At 42.6% G+C, this 19232-nt stretch overlaps 1 protein-coding gene across 5 annotated transcripts in view; it reads right to left on the bottom strand.

The window, feature by feature from the left end:
• POT1 (protection of telomeres 1) overlaps window positions 1-19232 on the bottom strand; it is a 150861-nt gene that overhangs the window by 19333 nt on the left and 112296 nt on the right. For all 5 annotated transcript variants that reach the window (XM_075928408.2, XM_025184410.3, XM_075928396.2 and 2 more), the window contains 5 exons: window positions 11057-11220; window positions 10164-10252; window positions 7451-7492; window positions 5995-6151; window positions 3538-3743 (listed from right to left, as the gene is read on the bottom strand). In XM_075928408.2, the coding sequence (XP_075784523.2) occupies window positions 3538-3743; window positions 5995-6151; window positions 7451-7492; window positions 10164-10252; window positions 11057-11220 (658 nt within the window). The remainder of the gene's footprint in view (window positions 1-3537; window positions 3744-5994; window positions 6152-7450; window positions 7493-10163; window positions 10253-11056; window positions 11221-19232) is intronic.

Below are 19232 nucleotides of genomic sequence, written 5' to 3'. Positions count from 1 at the left end.
GATCAGCATCAACAGGCTGAATCTGGGCGCCAGTTCCGACTTCCATACAGATTCAACTTAAGAGCCCCAGGCGTCCCCAAGTCAGCTGCTGCTGAAACTGATCAGCGGCTGATTCCAGGAAGCCCGGGGCAGAGCAACTCTGCCTCGGGCTTCCTGTAGTCAGCACTGGTCAGTTTCAGCAGCAGCTGACTTGGGGACACCTGGGGCAGAGAAGCTGGGGTGCTGCTGGGTTGCTCCAGTAGCGCCGAGGAGCGGCGCTACTGGACCAACCCAGCAGCACCCCAGCTGTTCTGCCCCAGGCGTCCTGATTCAGCAGCTGCTGAAACTGACCAGCAGTGGCTGAATCAGGACGCCTAGGGCAGAGCAGCTGGGGTGCTGCCGGGTTGGTCCAGTAGTGCCCAGAGCAGCACTGTGGGACCAACTGGCAGCGCCCCAGCTGCTCTACCACAGGCGTCCGGAGAAAAGCCTGGTACTAGCTGCGCCTCCCCCCCCCCCCCCCCCAGCAGACCAGGGAGACACGGGCGACGGACCGAGACACACTGCGGTCCCGCCGCCCGGGTCCTCCGCGGCTTTGCTCTGCGTCTCCCTGGTCTGCTGGAGACCAGCAGACCAGGGAGACACGGAGCAAACCCCGTTCGTAACTGCGGATCTGATGTAAGTCGGATCCGCGTAACTCGTGGACTGCCTGTATATGAAGATTGACAATTGTGTCTTTACTTCCACTCTACATGCACATTCATCCAAACATTCAGCTTCTGGGGCTTTAATATCATTCAGTAACTTGAAGAGAAAAGAATGTTTACTTATTTTAGGAGAAAATAGCAGACACAGAACTGGGGAGACAGGGTTCTTACAAAGGAAGAAAATTATATCAACAGGTGGCAGAATTTGGGGACACATAATAAAGCAGACTATTATTGAAGCTAGTAATATAATCAGCTAAGTAGCCAACAGAAGGGGTTTGATCTGTCCATAGAAAGGAACAAGTGATTCACCCTGGCCATATTGATCCACTTGGCTATCGTGACCTTGTTTTAAATTAAGAATGTGAAGCTATGCAAGTATTTCTTCTTTTATACTCTATTCCAGTGGTTATCAAACTTTTGGGCCCATGACCCATCCGGCTCAACACAAACCTTTCCACAGACCACCAGCTACAAATAAAAACTCGCCATTAATTATATAATTACACCTGAGCCATTTTGCTAGTACTGTATCTAGGAAAAATGGTTTAATTTAACCAGTAAAAGGAAATATTAATTGAAATTATTAAACAGATTAAGTGCACAGACCATCTTACTGCCTCTATATAAATCCATGATATGCCCACATCTTGAATAGTGTGTATAGATGTGATCGCCTCATCTCAAAAAAGAAATTCTGGCATTGGAAAAGGTTCAGGAAAGGACAACAAAAATGATTAGGGGTTTGGAATGGGTGCCGTATGAAGAGAGATTACAAAGACTAGACTTTTCAGTTTAAAGAAGAGGAGACTAAGGAGGGATATGATAGAGGTCTATAAAATCATGACAGCTATGGAGAAAGTGAATAAGGAAAAGTTGTTTACCTGTTCCCATAACATGAAAACTAGGGGTCACCAAATGAAATTAATAAATATCAAGTTTGAAACAAACAAAAAGTTTTTCTTCACACAATTCACTATCAACCTGTGGAACTCCTTGCCAGAGGAGGTTGTGAAGACCAGGACTTTAACAGGGTTCAAAAAAGAACTAGATGAATTCATGGAGGTTAGGTCCATCAATACTTATTAGCTAAAATGGGCAGGAATGGTGTCCATAGCCTCTGTCAGAAGCTGAAAATAGATGACAGGAGAGGGATCACTTGATGGTTACCTGTTCTGTTCACTCCTTCTGGGGCATCTTGCATTGGCCACTGTTGGAAGACAGGATACTGGGCTAGATGTATCTTTGATCTGGCCCAGTATGGTTGTTCTTATGTTTACCAAATTTCATTTTAAATAAAGTAAAATATTAATTTATGTCCAACACAAAAGGTTTCAACATTGTCCTTATTTATGGCATGGGTGGGGAATGTTTTTTGGGTTAGGGGCCACTGACCTATAGAAAAATCAATCAGGGACCACAAGAGTGAGAAGCCAAAAAAAAAAACCCCTCCCAAACCCTCCAACCTTCACTGATGTGGCCCCCAACTGAGACACCTCACTCCCCTGGCACTGCAGCCCCAAGGGACAGGGAGGACTAAGGTTCAGGACTTCCCATAGGCCAGATTAACTCTTCTGAGGTTAGTGGACTTTGTGAACACCCCAAGCTCTTGAGTGGAGCCAAAATGAGGGGTTCAGTGTGTGGGACAGGGCTGCCAGTGTGGGGGATGAGGGTGCAGATCTGGGCAGGAGGTGGTGTACAGGAGGGGGTGAGGGTGCGTCTGGATGGGAATAGGATGTCTGTTCAGAGGGAGCAGGAGTAGGCTGACGGTAGGGTCACTGGCCGGGGGGAGAGGGAAGGAGTATGCTGGGGGTAGGTATCCGGCCAGAGGGAGGGGTCAGGAGCAGGCTGAGGGTACTGGGTCTCAGTGGGGGTATGCAAGAGGGGAGTGGGGTGCAGGGTCTGGGTACTAAGGGAAGGAGGGCACTTACCTGCCTTCGCACACCCCGCTGCTCTCAGGCACTGTGCAACATGGCACTCTGCTGCTCCCATTGGCCGGAATCTGGTTAATGGGAGCATCAGGGAAAGCCTCCAGAGCGCGCATCTGTATGCCGCTGTTCCCCTAGCTGGGGGGGAGGGGGGAGAGAGGAGGGGGAAGCAGCAGTGCATGGAGCTGCTTCTTCACCACAAGCCATATCACACAGTGAGGCTTGGAGCTTTCTTCCTCCCCTCCCCTAGCAGGAAGCCAGTGTTGCTGCTTCAACCTCACGGGCAAGGCGTCTGTGGGCCCACACCACTTTGAGAATCACTGCTCTATTCAAACACCCTTATTTATATCTTTGTCTAACCTGCTTTGTTTAAAGTTAGTTTTTTTTTCTTCCTCTAAAAAGCAATGAGATTAAAAAGAACACTGCTTCAGGTTTATTTATGTGACACAACACTGACATCCAGAGGCTGACAAAGTTAGTAGTACGTGTGCATGATCAGATGCCTTTTATTTGTCCAGCCACTTTTGAAAATTTTTGGTAAGACTGCAATTATATTCCATATCTGAATTTAAACTACCTAGAAGCCCAGCAGGAGATTAAAAAAAGAAAAAGAAAAAAGAATGTACTAACTGCACCATGAAAGCTTCTTGGCTTTGATTTATCAGATACATAGGTATTTGACTCCTGTCTAGTTTACAGAAATATAAACCCATGATATTGGAAGTTTAGATTTTATCTGAAAGCTTCGGAGACTCAGCCAACCATCTCTAACTATAAAATACTAATGGATTTTATCATCTCTTAAAGCAGTAGATATGCTTGTTTTTTAAATAAAAATATTTTCTCTTTTAAAATAAAAGATATTTAAATCCTAAATATCAAGTGGAAGAGACCACTGTGGTAAAACTGTAATTTAATTATCTTACCTTCTACCATAATCAGAGTATCTTCTGGTTCTTGAAGCAGCTCATCATGTTTTACAAAATGAACAACTATTTTTCTTTGCCCCTGATTAGCTGCATCCCACACAGCAGAATCATACCACAATGCATTATGTACTTCTGGATTTGGAGCTGTAACTGCAGAGTCTCTTAATATTAAGTCAAAATCATCTCCATCTGGAACTTCTTGCCTAAAAATATTTTAGAAAGCAGTAAGTAAATAGTAGCAACTTCTCTTCCAATAGTCTTGTAGATGAAATGCAGTACTTTAAGCAAACAAGATATTGAAATATAATAAACATCAGCATATACAGGAAGAGTCACTTTTTCACACTGACCTTTCAGAAAGGACAATTTCAACAAGTTGTAGCAATTTAAGGGTTTGAGGGTGTTCAGCACTGGTGTGAAGTGTTGTACATATAAGCTCAAGGAAAACTACCCCTGTATTGATGAGTCCACTGCTTCATGCCGAGAAAGCTAATCCTATCTATTGCCAGAGCTAAAGTCTAACATCCCAACCCATTGAAAGCAATGGAAAAACTCCCACAAACTGCTGGACTTTGGCATAGGCTCTAAAATGGTCACACAGGTACATGACTCCTTAAAGTTGAAACCCAGATTGGCCCTCCCTATTTTACCATATATTCTGGGGGGAAGGGGGAGATACAAACCCTGAAGCTGTTTGAGACCACTTTCTACTGCACTGTCCTTATTTATGGCACAGGTGGGGAACGTTTTTTGGGTTAGGGGTCACTGACCTATAGAAAAATCAATTGGGGACCACACAAGTGAAAAGCCAAAAGAAAAAAAAACCCTTCCAACCCCGCCAACCTTCACTGATGTGGCCCCTGAGACACCTCACTCTCCTGGCACTTTTCATCAATAGCTCTAAAAGCAAATCACAATCTTTAATATTTGTATTCTAAACAGCTGCACTGTGAGGTAGGTAGTGCTATTATCAGTGCTCTGCACAGATGTAAAATTTATATCTGCATCCATATCTGCAAAAATGAGCTGTGGATCTCTGCATCCACCTCTGTGGATGCGGATATCTGTGGATCTAAAGCAGGTATCTGTGGATTTGTAGGGCTCTAGCTGTTATTTTCCATTTTAAGAGATGGGGAAGTGGAATAGTGAATTTCCTGCTTGCATGATGGAATGCTCCTCTCCTCAGTTCCACTACAGAGAACAGGATGAAACTCCCCACTATGGAAGTGACTTTACAAGTGTGAGCACAGATGAAGCCAGAATTTAGCTCCTTTTGTAAAGTACCTTAGACTGAAAGCTTCTGTATGAACAGCATATTGTAAAAAAAAAATTCAGAGAGGTAGCTATGTTAACCTGTTTCAGGAAAAACAAGGAGGAGTCATGTGGCACCTTAAAAACTAACAAATGTGTAATTTGCTAGTCTTTAAGGTGCCAAAGGACTCCTTGTTTATAGTGGAGGAAAGTCTCACAAGAGGACCATTAAGCTCTGATAATAGGGCACAGTGATGTGTTCACCACACAGATGAGTTGATCTTGAAAGAAACTGAATGGCCTGGCCCTATTTTTTCAAAGCAATTCAGCACATGCTTAACTGTAAGCATTAGAGTAATCTAAAGTTAAGCATGTGCTGGGGCAGGGAGTTCATCACATTTTAGGCTCAGCCTAGAAAGAACATTATTAATCCTCACAATTCTTCTTTATAAGAAAGGCACTATACTCCTTTTAACGATGGGGAACTGAGAGCAGTTAAAACTCTTTCCAAGGCCATGTGGAACTTTCATGAGAGACCTAGAATTATAACCCAAGACTAATATTCTTGGACAGACAAAACCTATCAGACTATGCTGCTTTTCATGATATACTAAAAGGTAAAGTGATGTTATTTTTTGTTTAACAAGTTCAATGCACTTTCTTGAAATAACAGAAATGTCCTGACATTTTACTTAACTTGCACACCAAGACAAAATTGATGTCTGACAGTTTTCAAATGGTAATTTTTTCACTTAAATAAAATAACTTTGAAAATAAAGTGAAACTCAGTCTTTAGTTGTACTGATAGTTTCCATTCTATAATTCTATAATTCTAAAAGCCAAAATATGGATAGTCATATGGACACAAAAAGATTGTGATGGGATACTCAAAAAATTGTTAGAATAGGGTTAGGTAAATCCTGTTTCTAGGTCCACAGCAAAATTAAATGTCCAATTTGCAAACTGAAAGAGAAACTAGAATCCTGGAGCGATTCAAGAGAACTTAGTAAGCAGATTCCATATGACTAATTTTCCTCAACTAACTTCAGTAATCTTCTAAACCTTTGCTCAAAACTAAATGGATTTAAATTCAAACCATCTTCAGTGTTACAAGAAAGATGAAAATATTGAAAAGATTATCTAAGATTTCTAAAACATATGAGCAATTTGTAACTTTTAATTAATGTTATAAAAAAAACTTACAGTGAGTTGCATTTTGAACAATAAAGTTTAACGGACTGATAGAGGTTCTGAGGTTTAAAAGTTCTCAGTTTTGCTCTAATGCGATACTGTTGAGGAACTGTGCTTTTCAAAATAGTATTTAGTGCGGTGTCATCTAAATGCTGATGATCTGTTAATACTGCAATGCAACAAAAATACAAGCAATGACACAATATTTAGAACAATAAAACAATAGGGTGAGTGCATGCAACCATCACAAGGATGTGTTTAAAGAATATTTTTTAATTTAGAACTTTTTGGAAAAGATAAAGATACTCTTTTGGATCCTAAAGTCTGTAAGTACATTTCAGAAATTACTTTTTGCAGAACCTATGCACAGATGTAGCTAAAACCGATAAGAGTTCTAAGTAATGGAGCTCATAGCTGCCATTCCAATTCCCATGGAATGAATGTTAGATTGCAAACTCTCGGTAAAGTAAAATGATGGTCTTACAGCACTTAAGCTAGTTTTGATCAAACAGATGTACATTTTTATGAAAAGAGTGGCAGGAATAGGTACTAGCTGAGTCGACAAAGCTCTTAAGAAATGTAGCTATGGCAGCAGTCTTGGCTTTACAATTGCACTATATCAAATGGTTCCTTTGGCCTTTAAGACACAAGATGGTCCAAAAGTCTATAGTGATTTAATCCTGTTTGAAAAGGATTCAAGTGGAGAAAAGCCCTACATATTTTAATAAGAATTATTTTAGAATGTCATAATTTCTTTCTATTTAAAAATATTCTAATATAGTGAAATGAAAGCACTAGGATATTTCAACAATATGGTTAGAACAAGATGCTTCCAATTGAGAGGATGAAAACAAAAGGCTAAATATTAGTATCCTATGGAATAACTTTCCAATTTGTTGTGTGGCTTTATCTACATCCAAATGCATATCTTCCTTAAAAAGCAACATTCATATTGAAAATTAGACAGTTACAATGGCTTCAACAGTTTTGGAAGCTAACATCTGAACTTCCATCTTTGTTATCTATAACTAAGCTTTACAGAATTCAATCTTTATTTTCTTATAATTTTGATGGCTAATATTAATTTATATTTTTTAGATTTTTTTGTACTTTTATCATTTTTAAAAAATTAATAATATATAGGAAATTATGGGGGAAATCACACAATGAAGAGGGGACGCAATTCAAAAAGTTAAAGCTTTCTAACTCTTAAAACACAAACTGTCAATATCACACATCAAAATAATCAAAGCAAATATCCTTAAATTAAACTCTAACGAGTTCTCTAGCAACATTTTTGTTACTTGGACCATCTGTCAATTTTGATCCGCATCAATGGAAACATTTTTTCACCAGTCTGTATCTGTACACTGAAATAAAAATTTACTGATTTTTATAGATAAAATTCTAATCCTTCAAAGACTATTTAGAAGAAGTCTACCAAGTTGGTGTAAAATATGTTTCCTACCTGTAACAGATAACTGTTGGCATCTCTCTGAATATGACTGGTCTGTTAAGAAATAACATATATTGAAGGAAGAACACTTGTGTTAATGGAGTATGACATTGCTAATAACCAATTTTTAACATTGTATGTTTGCTATTAATTATGAGTTATACATAATTGCTGTGTTTCAGTTAAAAGACGTTAATGTAAAGCTACACATATTTATATTGATGTCATTTGTAGTTAAGAAGTTTCTATATTTTTAGTTGTTATAATCTCTCACCCGCCGTTTATACCATTAGTAATACCATTAGTAATAATGGAATCCCAAATCATTGAAAGATCCATCTGCTTTTGATCCCTGACTTGCATCTTGTATTTTCTTTTCTTTTTCATAGGTGTTTTGGTTGTACAGTAATAAAACCAAATATGGTTCAATAGCAGATAATTGAAATGTATTACACACAAGTAGGTCACAAATTGTTTTAAAACTATGGTTTACGAAAGATAAATACCTATACATCTGATAATGCCTCAACATAGGAGGGTGCTTTCCATTCTCTGTGCAAGATCTGCTTTTCATTATCTCAGTGTCCTTTAGGTTTTGCTCAAACGGCATAGGTAAAAGAAGAGACTAACAGTAACAGGATTTATCGGTTGTAGGTACAGTAAGCTTCCGATAATCCGGCACCTTTAGGACCCAGGGGGTGCCGAATTATCAGATATGCCAGACTGTCGGAAGGGGGGGCTATGAGGGATCTGGGGTGGTGTGGTGGGGATGGTGTGATGTCGGTTCTGCCCCAGGCGTCCCCGATTCAGCTGCTGCTGGTCAGTTTCAGCAGGACCATCAGGAGTGCCGGACCATCAGATGCCGGACCAATGGAGTTTTACTGTATTTGTATTCATATATAATGCTCATCTCAGATTTATGTTCACCTGTGGAAACCTGCACACAGAGTGCATATTAGTACAGCCACTGGTTGTAACATTTGAGCTGCACTTTTACTTTCACAAACCTGGTTCTCTCTATTTGTTAACAAAGAACACTAATACTATAAACATCTCTGCAATTAGATTCCATGCACTATAAGATATCTGGTGCCTTTAAGGACATTGAAATGTGCTTTTTTTTTTGATCAGCAGCTCTGGACATGAACTTATCCTGCCTGGTTGACTGAGTTCTAGGAATATTTTATTAATTCTCATTGTCCCTGACCTCATCAAAAGTTTGGAAGTCTGTAACTTCATAATCTGAGAGCTAAGAGGTAATTTGCTTTAAAAGTATGTCCTGAATTTCTAAACCACAGCATTCTTCCCTTAAAAATCTATATATTAGGCCTTCTCTTCACTTACTGGGAGATCAACACTATGGAGATCGAACTTGTGATGATCAACTTAGCAGGTTTGCGCTAAATCAACCTCTGATTGTGTCTTCATCAACTCCGATACTCCACTGGGTTGTAAGGAGCAAGGGAAATCAGTGGGAGAGTTTCCTCCATGCTGCAGTGGGGATGTTGTGGTAAGTCAAACTAAGGGTATGTCTACACTAGCCCCCTAGTTCGAACTAGGGTGGCTAATGCAGGCATTCGAACTTGCAAATGAAGCCCGGGATTTAAATATCCCAGGCTTCATTTGCATGTTCCCAGCGGGCACCATTTTTAAATCCCCTTAGTTCGAATTGACTGCCTGTGGCTACACGGCTGCTACTCCTCCTACAATGAGGTTTAACAGTTAATCCAAACTAAGGATTTAGTTTGGATTAACTTCTGACTGCTGCATGTAGCCGCAGACAGTCAGTTCAAACTAAGGGGATTTAAAAATGGTGCCCGCCCGGGAACATGCAAATTAAGCCCGGGATATTTAAATCCCGGGCTTCATTTGCAAGTTCAAATGCCTACATTAGCCACCCTAGTTCGAACTAGGGGGCTAGTGTAGACATACCCTAAGGTATGCCAACTTCAGCTACGCTATTCATGTAGATGGAGTTATGTACCTTAGTTCAACTTTGACCCTCCCAGTGTAGGCCTGATCTTAGCTCATAAGGGCCTATTGTCTTTTTGATGAATGGGAGACTTATGCTGGTAACATACATACAATCAAATAAATTTAACACCTGTGAAATGCTGAGGAAGGAGTACAGATTGTAGAATTTTAGTTTTTCAAAAGAGACCTAGTGACTATTTTGCTACTATTCCTACAAGTCCTCATAGGCAAATGGTAGCCATTTTCTTGAGTAGGGACCTAACTTTTTATATGAATTTCCCTAAAACAGTATTTTGTTTTGTGTGAACATACTTCTTGATAAGGGTTTGTCCACACAGTGGGATAATGAACCATGGGTATGTGGTTTCTGAAGTATGCTAGCACATTAACTGGTGCCCTGCTGTACCTATTACATTATTCTTTAGTGTGCTTTAACACAGTTTCAAGACAGTGCTACATTAAAGTGAAGTGAAAAATCTTATGCTCTGCATTTAAATTAACTCTTTACCAACTCTTTTTAAACAAACACTCATGTAGTTACATGACAAACTTCTGCTGAGACATAGACAAGTAAGTGAATATTGGTTAATGGTCTAATAGGTCCACACATAACTTGTACCTGCCAGATACTTTTTGTTTAAATGGAAAAAAAATCAACTCCAAGTCTTCTTTAAAGTGATAATAAATATAAGATAACTAGTACTATTTTTATGTAGAAAGAAGGAATGAATCAGTTTGCAGTTACTCTTACATGATAGATTGTCAAAAGTGCCATCAACTTCCATTGAAGACGTGCTCTCCACGTTTTGACTCTCTGTAAGAATCACAGAATCCATGAATCTATAAAAAAAAAAAAAGAACAAAGATTTTAAAAATACGAATATATTCATCTTCGGTAGTTTTCAACAGATTTTAAAGGTATCAAAGATTTGATCCTTTTCTTCATATGGTCCAGTTACAGTGTTTAGATATAATAGATATTCTTGTACAGACATAAAACAGAAAAGAATCCAAGGGCTACAGGCTTGTTTATTGAAGATTCAGTAAGGGAATCAATATCCAATATAGCATAAAGAGAAAACTGTGCTACTAGAAATGCACACTTTCTGATGAAATATAAAAAGGAGATCTTGATCATTTAACTGTTCTTTGCCTGTGGGCCCCATATCAATAAAGTATTTATTGATGTTCCTTGCTTTAAGCATGGTCTTAAATCTTACTGGCATCAATTAGACCTAAGCACATGCTTTACGTGAAGTAAGTGCTTAATTACGTTGGTGAATTGGCACCTTCATCATTAAGTGCCTGCATGCCACTTTTTAAAAGATTACTAAGTTTATAACACCTGGTAGCTTGGCCAAATCATAATTTGAACAATTATGATTGTTAATCCAAACTCCTCTTATAGTTTCAATTGGAAAATTTACTCCTCACTTACTTACCTACCCCTCTCTTGAAAAGTTGTATAGTATGGTAGTGCCAAACAACTATCTCATTCCACTCCAGAAGTTCTGGGTGCTTACATGTACTCAGTCCCCAAAGCACTTACAAATGTAAATAGCTTCATGTTTACTGGAACTAGAATTCTAAAATACTACATTTAAAACTTCCAGACTAGTCTCAAAGATTATTTACAGAACTCACGCTTTTAGTTCTTTAACGTCTGGATTATTTTCTGGCAGGACTCTAATTCCTCGACCATAACAGGTGCCTCCATGAAGATGAAATTCTACATAGGAAACATCAGGCTGGTTCCCAGCACTGGCTTGTTTTGAATGCAGACTGTAAATTCTCAGAAAGCTTCCAACCTAAACAAACACATGATTTCATAATACAAAACAAACAGAATTATCACACTTTTCTCCTAGAAAAAGGCTGTGAATTCTAAGGATCAATTGCCTTGACTATTTTTACTCCACCACTTCTCAATGTTAAGTTGGTGTGCAACTGTCCCATCAGTTGAAGACTGGATCTGACTTCTTGCAACATCTATCAATTATGCTCTTCAGTAGCCAAAGTTTCTGTTAAAAAGTAAACAAGCCCAGGTACTCCCATCCTCTGGGCCCCAGAAGGACAGAACTCATTTTTATAATTGCAATAATACTTTATAGAGTCAGAACTGTTATAATTTCCATATACACATGGGTTCATTTGACAGCAAGGAGTATTTGGTTTTATGTCCACAACAACACTAGGGCTATGTCTATGCTGCAGGCTTCTTGTACAAGAACTGTTTTGTGCAAGAGTTCTTGCGCAAGAGTGAGTCCACACTGCCATGTGCTTTTGCGCAAGAGATGTGCTTTTGCGCAAGAGCATCCATGGTGGTGTGGATGCCCTATTGCACAAGAAAGCTCTGACGGCCATTTTAGCCATAGGGTATGTCTACACTACAAAGTTAGTTCGAACTAACTTAGTTCGAATTAGTTAATTCGAACTAAGCTAGTTCGAACTAACGCGTCTAGAACTAAAAACTAGTTCGAACTAGCGTTTTGCTAGTTCGAACTAGTAAGTCCACATTGAGTGGACTCTGAACAGGGCTTAAGGATGGCCGGAAGCAGTGCCGGCAGGGCATAAAAGGAGGACTTAGAGCATGGAGATGCTGTCTCAGGCTAGCTGAGGGCTGCGCTTAAAGGGTCCCGACCCCCACCCCGGACACACAGCTCTAAGGGGTGCCCCGCTTGCAAAGAAGTTCTGGCTTGGAGTGCCCTGAGTGCCCACACTGGGCACATCACACCACTCGGCCATCAGCCCTGCTGCACTTGCCGCAGGCTGCCATCTGGGGAGAGGGGGCAATTGGGGGGCTGCAGGAGAGCTTCCACCCCCAGAAGCCCGCAGAGCCAGCCCAGTCCTCCCCATCGGGGGCTCGTACCCCATTCCTCCCTCACCTCCTTCCACTTACCCTTCCTTAGCCCCCCTTCTTATTGATGTACAAAATAAAGATAACGTTTCTTCCAACATTGACTCTGTCTTTATTGAAAAAAAACTGGGGGAGACTGGGAAAAGGAGGTGGGAGAGGGGAAGAGAAAGGCTGGGAGAGGGGAGGGCAACTAACATGATCAGGGGTTGGGAACAGGTCCCAGATGAAGAGAGGCTACAGAGACTGGGACTGTTCAGCTTAGAAAAGAGGAGACGGAGGGGGGACAGGATAGAGGTCTCTAAAAGCAGGGGTTGGGTGGAGAGGGTGCATTCAGAAAAGTTCTTCCTGAGTTCCCATAAAGAAGGACTAGAGGACACCAAAGGAAAGGAATGGGTAGCAGGCTTGAAACTAGTAAGAGAAAGTTGTTGTTCTTGACAAAGCAAATAGTTAACCTGTGGAACTCCTTGCTGCAGGAGGCTGTGAAGGCTACAACTAGAACAGAGTTTAAAGGGAAGTGAGATAAAGTGATGGAGGTTGGGTCCATGGAGTCCTATTAGCCAGAGGGTAGGAGTGGAGTCCCTGCCCAAAGTTTGTGGAAGGCTGGAGAGGGATTGCACGAGACAAATGGCTTGGTCATTGTCTTCGGTCCATCCCCTCCAGGGTCCCTAGGGTTGGCCTCTGTCGGCAGACAGGCTACTGGGCTAGATGGACCTTTGGTCTGACCCAGTACGGCCATTGTAAGCTCAGGGCTCAGTGTCGGGGGTCTCAGTGGACCCCCTTGATTTTCATGCACACCTGCTCCTGGGTGGCCAGGCTGGCAGCTCTCCTGCCCTAGACGGCCACTTTCCTGTGCCTAGTGCGGAGATCGTGGACGAGGTCCACGATGTCCGCACTAGCCCAGGAAGGTGCCCGCCTCTTGCGGTCCAGGGCAAGCTCCCGGGAGCCGCCAGCCTGGTCCCGGCAAGAGGGGGTGGGCTGGGGGGCATCGGGTGGGTGGCTCTGTGCCGTGCCAGGTGCAGGGTCTGCTGGCTGGGTGCTGGCAGGCTTGCACCTGGCACGGGCACCGTAGCCAGCCCGTGCCCCTTTAAGGGGTCCGGGGCCGGGAGGGGGGCATAGAGTTTCCCTGGTGTTGGCCAGAGTGGCCACCAGGGAAACCTGGGGAGGGCTAGCCTCCCACTAGTTCGAACTAAAGGGCTACACAGCCCTTAGTTCGAACTAGCTAGTTCGAACTAGGCGTTAGTCCTCGTAAAATGAGGTTTACCTAGTTCGAACTAAGCGCTCCGCTAGTTCGATTCAAATTCGAACTAGCGGAGCGCTAGTGTAGCACCTATTAAAGTTAGTTCGAACTAACGTCCGTTAGTTCGAACTAACTTTGTAGTGTAGACATACCCACAGGGATTTATTGCGCAAGAAATCCCTGTTGCTTGGCCATACTGCCTTCTTGTGCAAGAGGGCTTTTTCCTTGTGGGGACAGGAATAACTTTTGCGCAAGAAGCCCTCTTTTCTGATGCTTTACTGCAAATTTACTTGCACAAGAACACGTGTGCAGTATAGATGCTCCGCAAGTTTTTGCGCAAGAACGACTGTTCTTGAGCAAAACGCCTGCAGTGTAAATTAATGCAATAAAATTCATGCCTTACCATATCTTATTGTTCAATGAATAAATAATCTACTTTGTCCCCAAAGAACCAACACTTCTCAGAGTTCCCACCCTTTGATACTACTTCTAACTCTGCCAGACTTTCTCTCCACAGATCCACAGGAGGTAGAATACTTCCCATCTTGCTTAGAATCAGTTTTGTTATCTCAAAACACAGTCTTGTCAAAATATAAAAACAATTTTAAGTCTATTGACAAAGGTGAGTTCAAAGAAAAAGGAGATCCTAGTGGATTATTAGTGTTTCCCATGTTTTCTTAATGATGATATTTTATTATAACAAAGATAAATGGCAGTTTTGTCATAAGGCAGACTAATTTGAGGGTTAACTATGTTGTCAATTTCCCTTTAACCTATTTTAATTATTTCTGAATATAATTTTCTATTATCTATATCCTCATTGATTTTGTCTGGGAGGGCATTCCTTGAATATGGAGAACAAGAATAATATGGAAAACATCAACAAAGCATTTAAACGAGATGAACGAGATGAGTTGGCAGAACATAGTACATTGCTTATGGTGTTACGCGGTTTGTTATGCACCAGTTCCAAAACTGGATCATCTTGGCACATAAAGAGTATGATTGGGCACACCCTTGTCTATTAATATAAAATATTCAGTGTGTGTCATCTGTAAGGATATGAATGGTTTTGCCATGGATTATCAGGAGGAAGTGGAGACAAGCATTGCAGACAGCTCTGAGTTCCAATATGTTGATTTGCAGGCACATCTCGCAAAGTGACCATCTGCCCTGGACTATATGATAACCACAATGGGCACCCCGCCCTCTGAAAGATGAGTTGGTGGTTATCATGCATGATGGGTTGTGCTGTTGGAAGGATACTCCCTTGAGAAGATTGTGCTGACATATCCACCAACAGAGAGACGTAAGTACTAGCGGGGAAAGTGCTACTCACTTGCTTAGGCTGTGTCAGTTTGGGATGTACACTGTAGCTAGCCATCCCTGTAAACAGCACATGAGGAGTCTTGCAAATTGTACCACATATGTGGTGTCTGCCATATGTCCCAGAATTTGAAGGCCTGCATGAATGGTCATGAACAGAATGTGTAACACTACTCTGATGAAGTTCCATAGTGTGTTGAACTGGTGGATGGGGAGGGATAGCCTACGCTCTGGTGGAATCTAGCAATGCAGGGGAGGTTTAGATTGGACATTAGGAAAAAATTCCTAACTGTCAGGGTGGTCAAATATTGGAATAAATTGCCAAGGGAGGTGGTGGAATCTCCCTCTCTGGAGATATTTAAGAACAGGTTAGATAGACATCTGTCAGGGATGGTGTAGACGGAGCTTGATCCTTTCTTGAGGGCGGGGCGCTGGACTCGATGACCTCTCGAGGTCCCTTCCAGTCCTATTATTCTATGATTCTATGAATGCTCCTATGAATTCTATCCTTTGGGTAGGTACTAAGGTGGATTTCTGGAGATTTACTAGGAGGCCAAGGTGGGAGAAAATATCCCAAATGTTAAAAGTGTGTTGATGAGAAATACCTTTGATTAGACAATCATCTAAATAGGGGAATATGATGACCCCTTAACATTTCAAGAAGGCGTTGACCACTGCTACTATCTTGGAGAACACACAGGGTGCAGTTGAAAGGTCAAAGGTGACACATGGTATTGGTAGTGACATTCTCCCACCTTGAATCTGAGAAATCTCCTATGAGAAATAGGCGTCTTGAAGGTCGAGAGCGGAGAACCAGTCCCCCTCATTCAATGCTGGTATGATAGCCCCCAGTGTCACCATCTTGAATTTCTGACTGCAGATGAACTTGTTTAGTTTTCTGAGATTGAGGATGGGCCTCCAGCCTCCTGTCTTCTTTTACGTAAGGAAATAGTTTGAGTAGAACCCTCTCCTGTGAAATTGTGGAGAAACTGGTTCTATGTCAGCGGCGAAGGTTTTGTACCTCTGTTTGTAACAGGTATTTGTCAGAAGGATCCCTGAAGAGATACAGGGAAGGGCAGGGGACGTAGATAGGAAGGGAAAGGTATAGCCCAATCTCTCAATCTCGAGAACCCACTGGTCCACGGTAATAAGGGCCCACAGATTGCAAAAAGGCCATAGGCAGTGACCAAAAAGATGGCTGGACTGCATTGGTTCTAAGGGGAGGTCACTCAGACCCTTGACCACACCTTAAAAACTGTGGCTTTGATACTGATGGCTGTGGTGCCGTGGCCTGAGTATGTTGACCCTTTCTTCTGCTCAACTGTTGTTTGGACCTTTGATCAAAAGCTCTTTGTTACTATCTCTGGAAGGGGTGTCTCAGCCTCATATATGGTGTGTACCCTCTTCTTTTGTTAGGTGAAGTATTTGTCCCCAATGTGCGAAGGGTTGTGTGAGACGCTTTCATCAAGTAGAGAACCTCGTCTGTTTTGGCTGCAAACAGGTGGGTTCTATCCAACGGGAGGTTGTCTACTCTGGTTTGCAACTCCAGCAGGATTCCCAAAGATTGTAACCAGGAGGTACGATGCATCACTGCAGCAGTAGCTGTCACCATGGCAGCTATATCTGCCACATCCATTGAAGCCTGTAAGGCAGTTCAGGCAATAATCTGGCCCTCTTGAATAATGGATGGAGTGGTGGTCATCTTTGCTCTAGGACGTTGTTTATAAGCTCCTGATGCCTTGAGTAATTCACATGACCATAGTTCATGAGAAGGGTTATGTAGTTATAGATTTGGAACTGCAGGGTTGCCAAGGAGTAGACTTTCTGCCCGATGAGGTCTAATGTGCTCTTTATTTTATGGAGTGGATCTGAATAATGACTGTCTTGACTAATGATGGACCACATCCACAACCAGTGGATGTAGTATTTCCTATCCGCCCCTCTATTTGTAGGGGGAATGGAAACAGGTATTTGCCATATGGGCTCAGACAGCTCCATTATGGAATCATCAATAGTCAGAGCAATTTTTGAGGAAGACACAGGTTGCAATATTTGTAGCAGCTGGTGCTGTTTTATTTGAACTTCCTGTGAGTTCCCAACCCTCAAGCAATTCCTGTAATTGTTTCAATTCATCCTCTGGTAGAGAGGAGGGGAAGACTGCCTTATCAGGGGGATGACGAAGACTGGGCCACCGGGGATGGATCCTCTATATCACACTTCAGTAGGTCATCCTCCTTCTCCATAGGGTCTGTCACCACAGAAGGTGACTGTGGTGGTTGAGTTGGTGGTGAGCGAGTTGCTGGAGGAGCTGGAGTAGAAGGAGCTGTATCCTATCGATGGTGGTATTGTGATGGCTGTAAGTGGCATTGAGCCTCTGGATTCCGTGGGGGCCACTGTGGGGGGGTACGACTGAGTTGGGTATGGCCATGGATGGCTGAACCAGGGGTAGTGAGGTTAGTTTTGGCCAGTCTTTTGCCTGGTTGAATGTTACTGAGTAAATGGGAGAGGAGATGAGAAGCTGCTCACATGTGCAGTGCTGAGGTTGGTGCCGGAGAGGATGGCGTAGATGAAAAGGAGATGTCCTTCGTTTGGTACCAGTGTGGACTATCCTCCCTCAGCATTGGAAAATGCAGTGGTGACTCCACCAGTTTGTTCCGGTGGAGGAGTTGCTGGCACCTGTGCTGCTCAGTGCCGGACCTCAGACCACTAATGGGTTTTGCTTGTTGTAGTCTCTAGTGCTGAAGATTGTTTAGGTGCTGGAGTGTGCTGTGAAGAAGTGGCTTGAGTCGGTGCCATTATCTTCACTAATGCCAGCAGAGCAGTCATGTCTGAGCTGGTCTTTGGTGCCGGGCGGGAGCTCGTGCTAGTCGGTACGGAGGAGCTTCTATTACGTTTTGGTTCTGACTCTACTCTCTTAGACGGTGCTGCTGGTTGTCTCAGCACTGCTGGAGGGAGATGAAACCGGCGAATGGGTTGTTCGGGATGTCGGTGGCACCACGAGCAGTGACCGCCCTGGACTTGTGAGAATACCAGGATGGAGATGAATGGGCTCTCTTCATTGGAGTCATGGGTTCTGCCAGCACCAACTTCTTAGGGCTGGAGTGACTTCTCCCATAGTATTTTCTTTAGCCTAGTCTCCCTGTCTCTTCTGGCTCTTACTGTCATACTCTAGCAGCACTGGCATTTCTGCGCCACATGGCCTTTGCCTGTCACAAATGGGCATGAGATCCCTGCAGGAGTCTCATTTCTTGAATCTGGGGGAAGCCCAGGATTTTAAGGAAACTGGGGCGAAGAGGGAAAAAGAAAAACATTTTTTTCTGGGAATGGATTAATCTAAGAAAAAAAAAATGACTAATGGTGAATGCGGTTAAAAGAACCATAATTTTTCACACAAAAATTTTCTTTTAAGGAAGAGGTCGCATTGCTGAGGAACTCTGTCATTGGCCGTGAACAGTAGAAAAGGAACTGAGGGACTTGAGCCTCGTGCACAGCTAACAGACACATCAGCAGGAGATGGTGACTGTGCATGGGCGGTGCGGAAAGACACTGCTAGGGGAAAAATCTCCAATTGCCAATGCGAGGATGCACCAACACCTGAGTGGAGTATCCACAGGGACACCACTCGAAGGAGAAGTTTTCATTCTTAGTGATACTATTAATGTATTTTAGACACTTAATAGCTGCTTATAACTAAAATGACATAATAATAATCAGAAGTGTCATATATTAAAACAGTCATACAGTTATGACTATCAAAAGTATAACAATAGCTGATTATACACTATGTAAGAAAGTGTAATATACATAAATTCCTTTGGGAGGCAGCATTGTACATTGTTAGCACCACATTAAGCAAGAAGCTTTGAACATGGGAAGTAATATCACCTGCTAATTCAGAATATGCTTGTAGAAAAAAAACATATGACACTTATTTTAGATGGTGCTAAGATATAATCCATTGGGAAAATATTAAAAAGAACACTGCCACTATCAGTCTATATAACTGACATCTTCAATTATAAATGTCAATTAATAGAGACAAGAAATGGCTCTCTTTACTTGAACAATCCTCTTAATGAACAACTACTGGCACCTGTATGACAAGTACAGGCAGTCCCCGAGTTACGCGGATCCGACTTATGTCGGATCCGCAGTTACGAACGGGGTTTGCTCCCCGTCTCCCTGGTCTGCTGGAGACCAGCAGACCAGGGAGACGGGAAGCAAAGCCTCTGAGGACGCCGGCAGCGGGACAGCCGCGGCGCGTCTGGGCTGTCCCGCTGCCGGCGTCCTCAGAGGCTTTGCTCCCCGTCTCCCTGGTCTGCTGGAGACCAGCAGACCAGGGAGACGCGGAGCAAAGCCGTGGAGAACCCAGGCGGCGGGACTGTGGTGCGTCTCGGTCC

The sequence above is a fragment of the Pelodiscus sinensis genome, chromosome 1, assembly GCF_052426305.1.
Source record: "Pelodiscus sinensis isolate ZL-2025 chromosome 1, ASM5242630v1, whole genome shotgun sequence".
NCBI classification, from domain to species: domain Eukaryota; kingdom Metazoa; phylum Chordata; order Testudines; family Trionychidae; genus Pelodiscus; species Pelodiscus sinensis.
The sequence above is the reverse complement of the archived record's forward strand: the minus strand, read 5'-3'. Positions and strand labels throughout refer to the sequence as shown.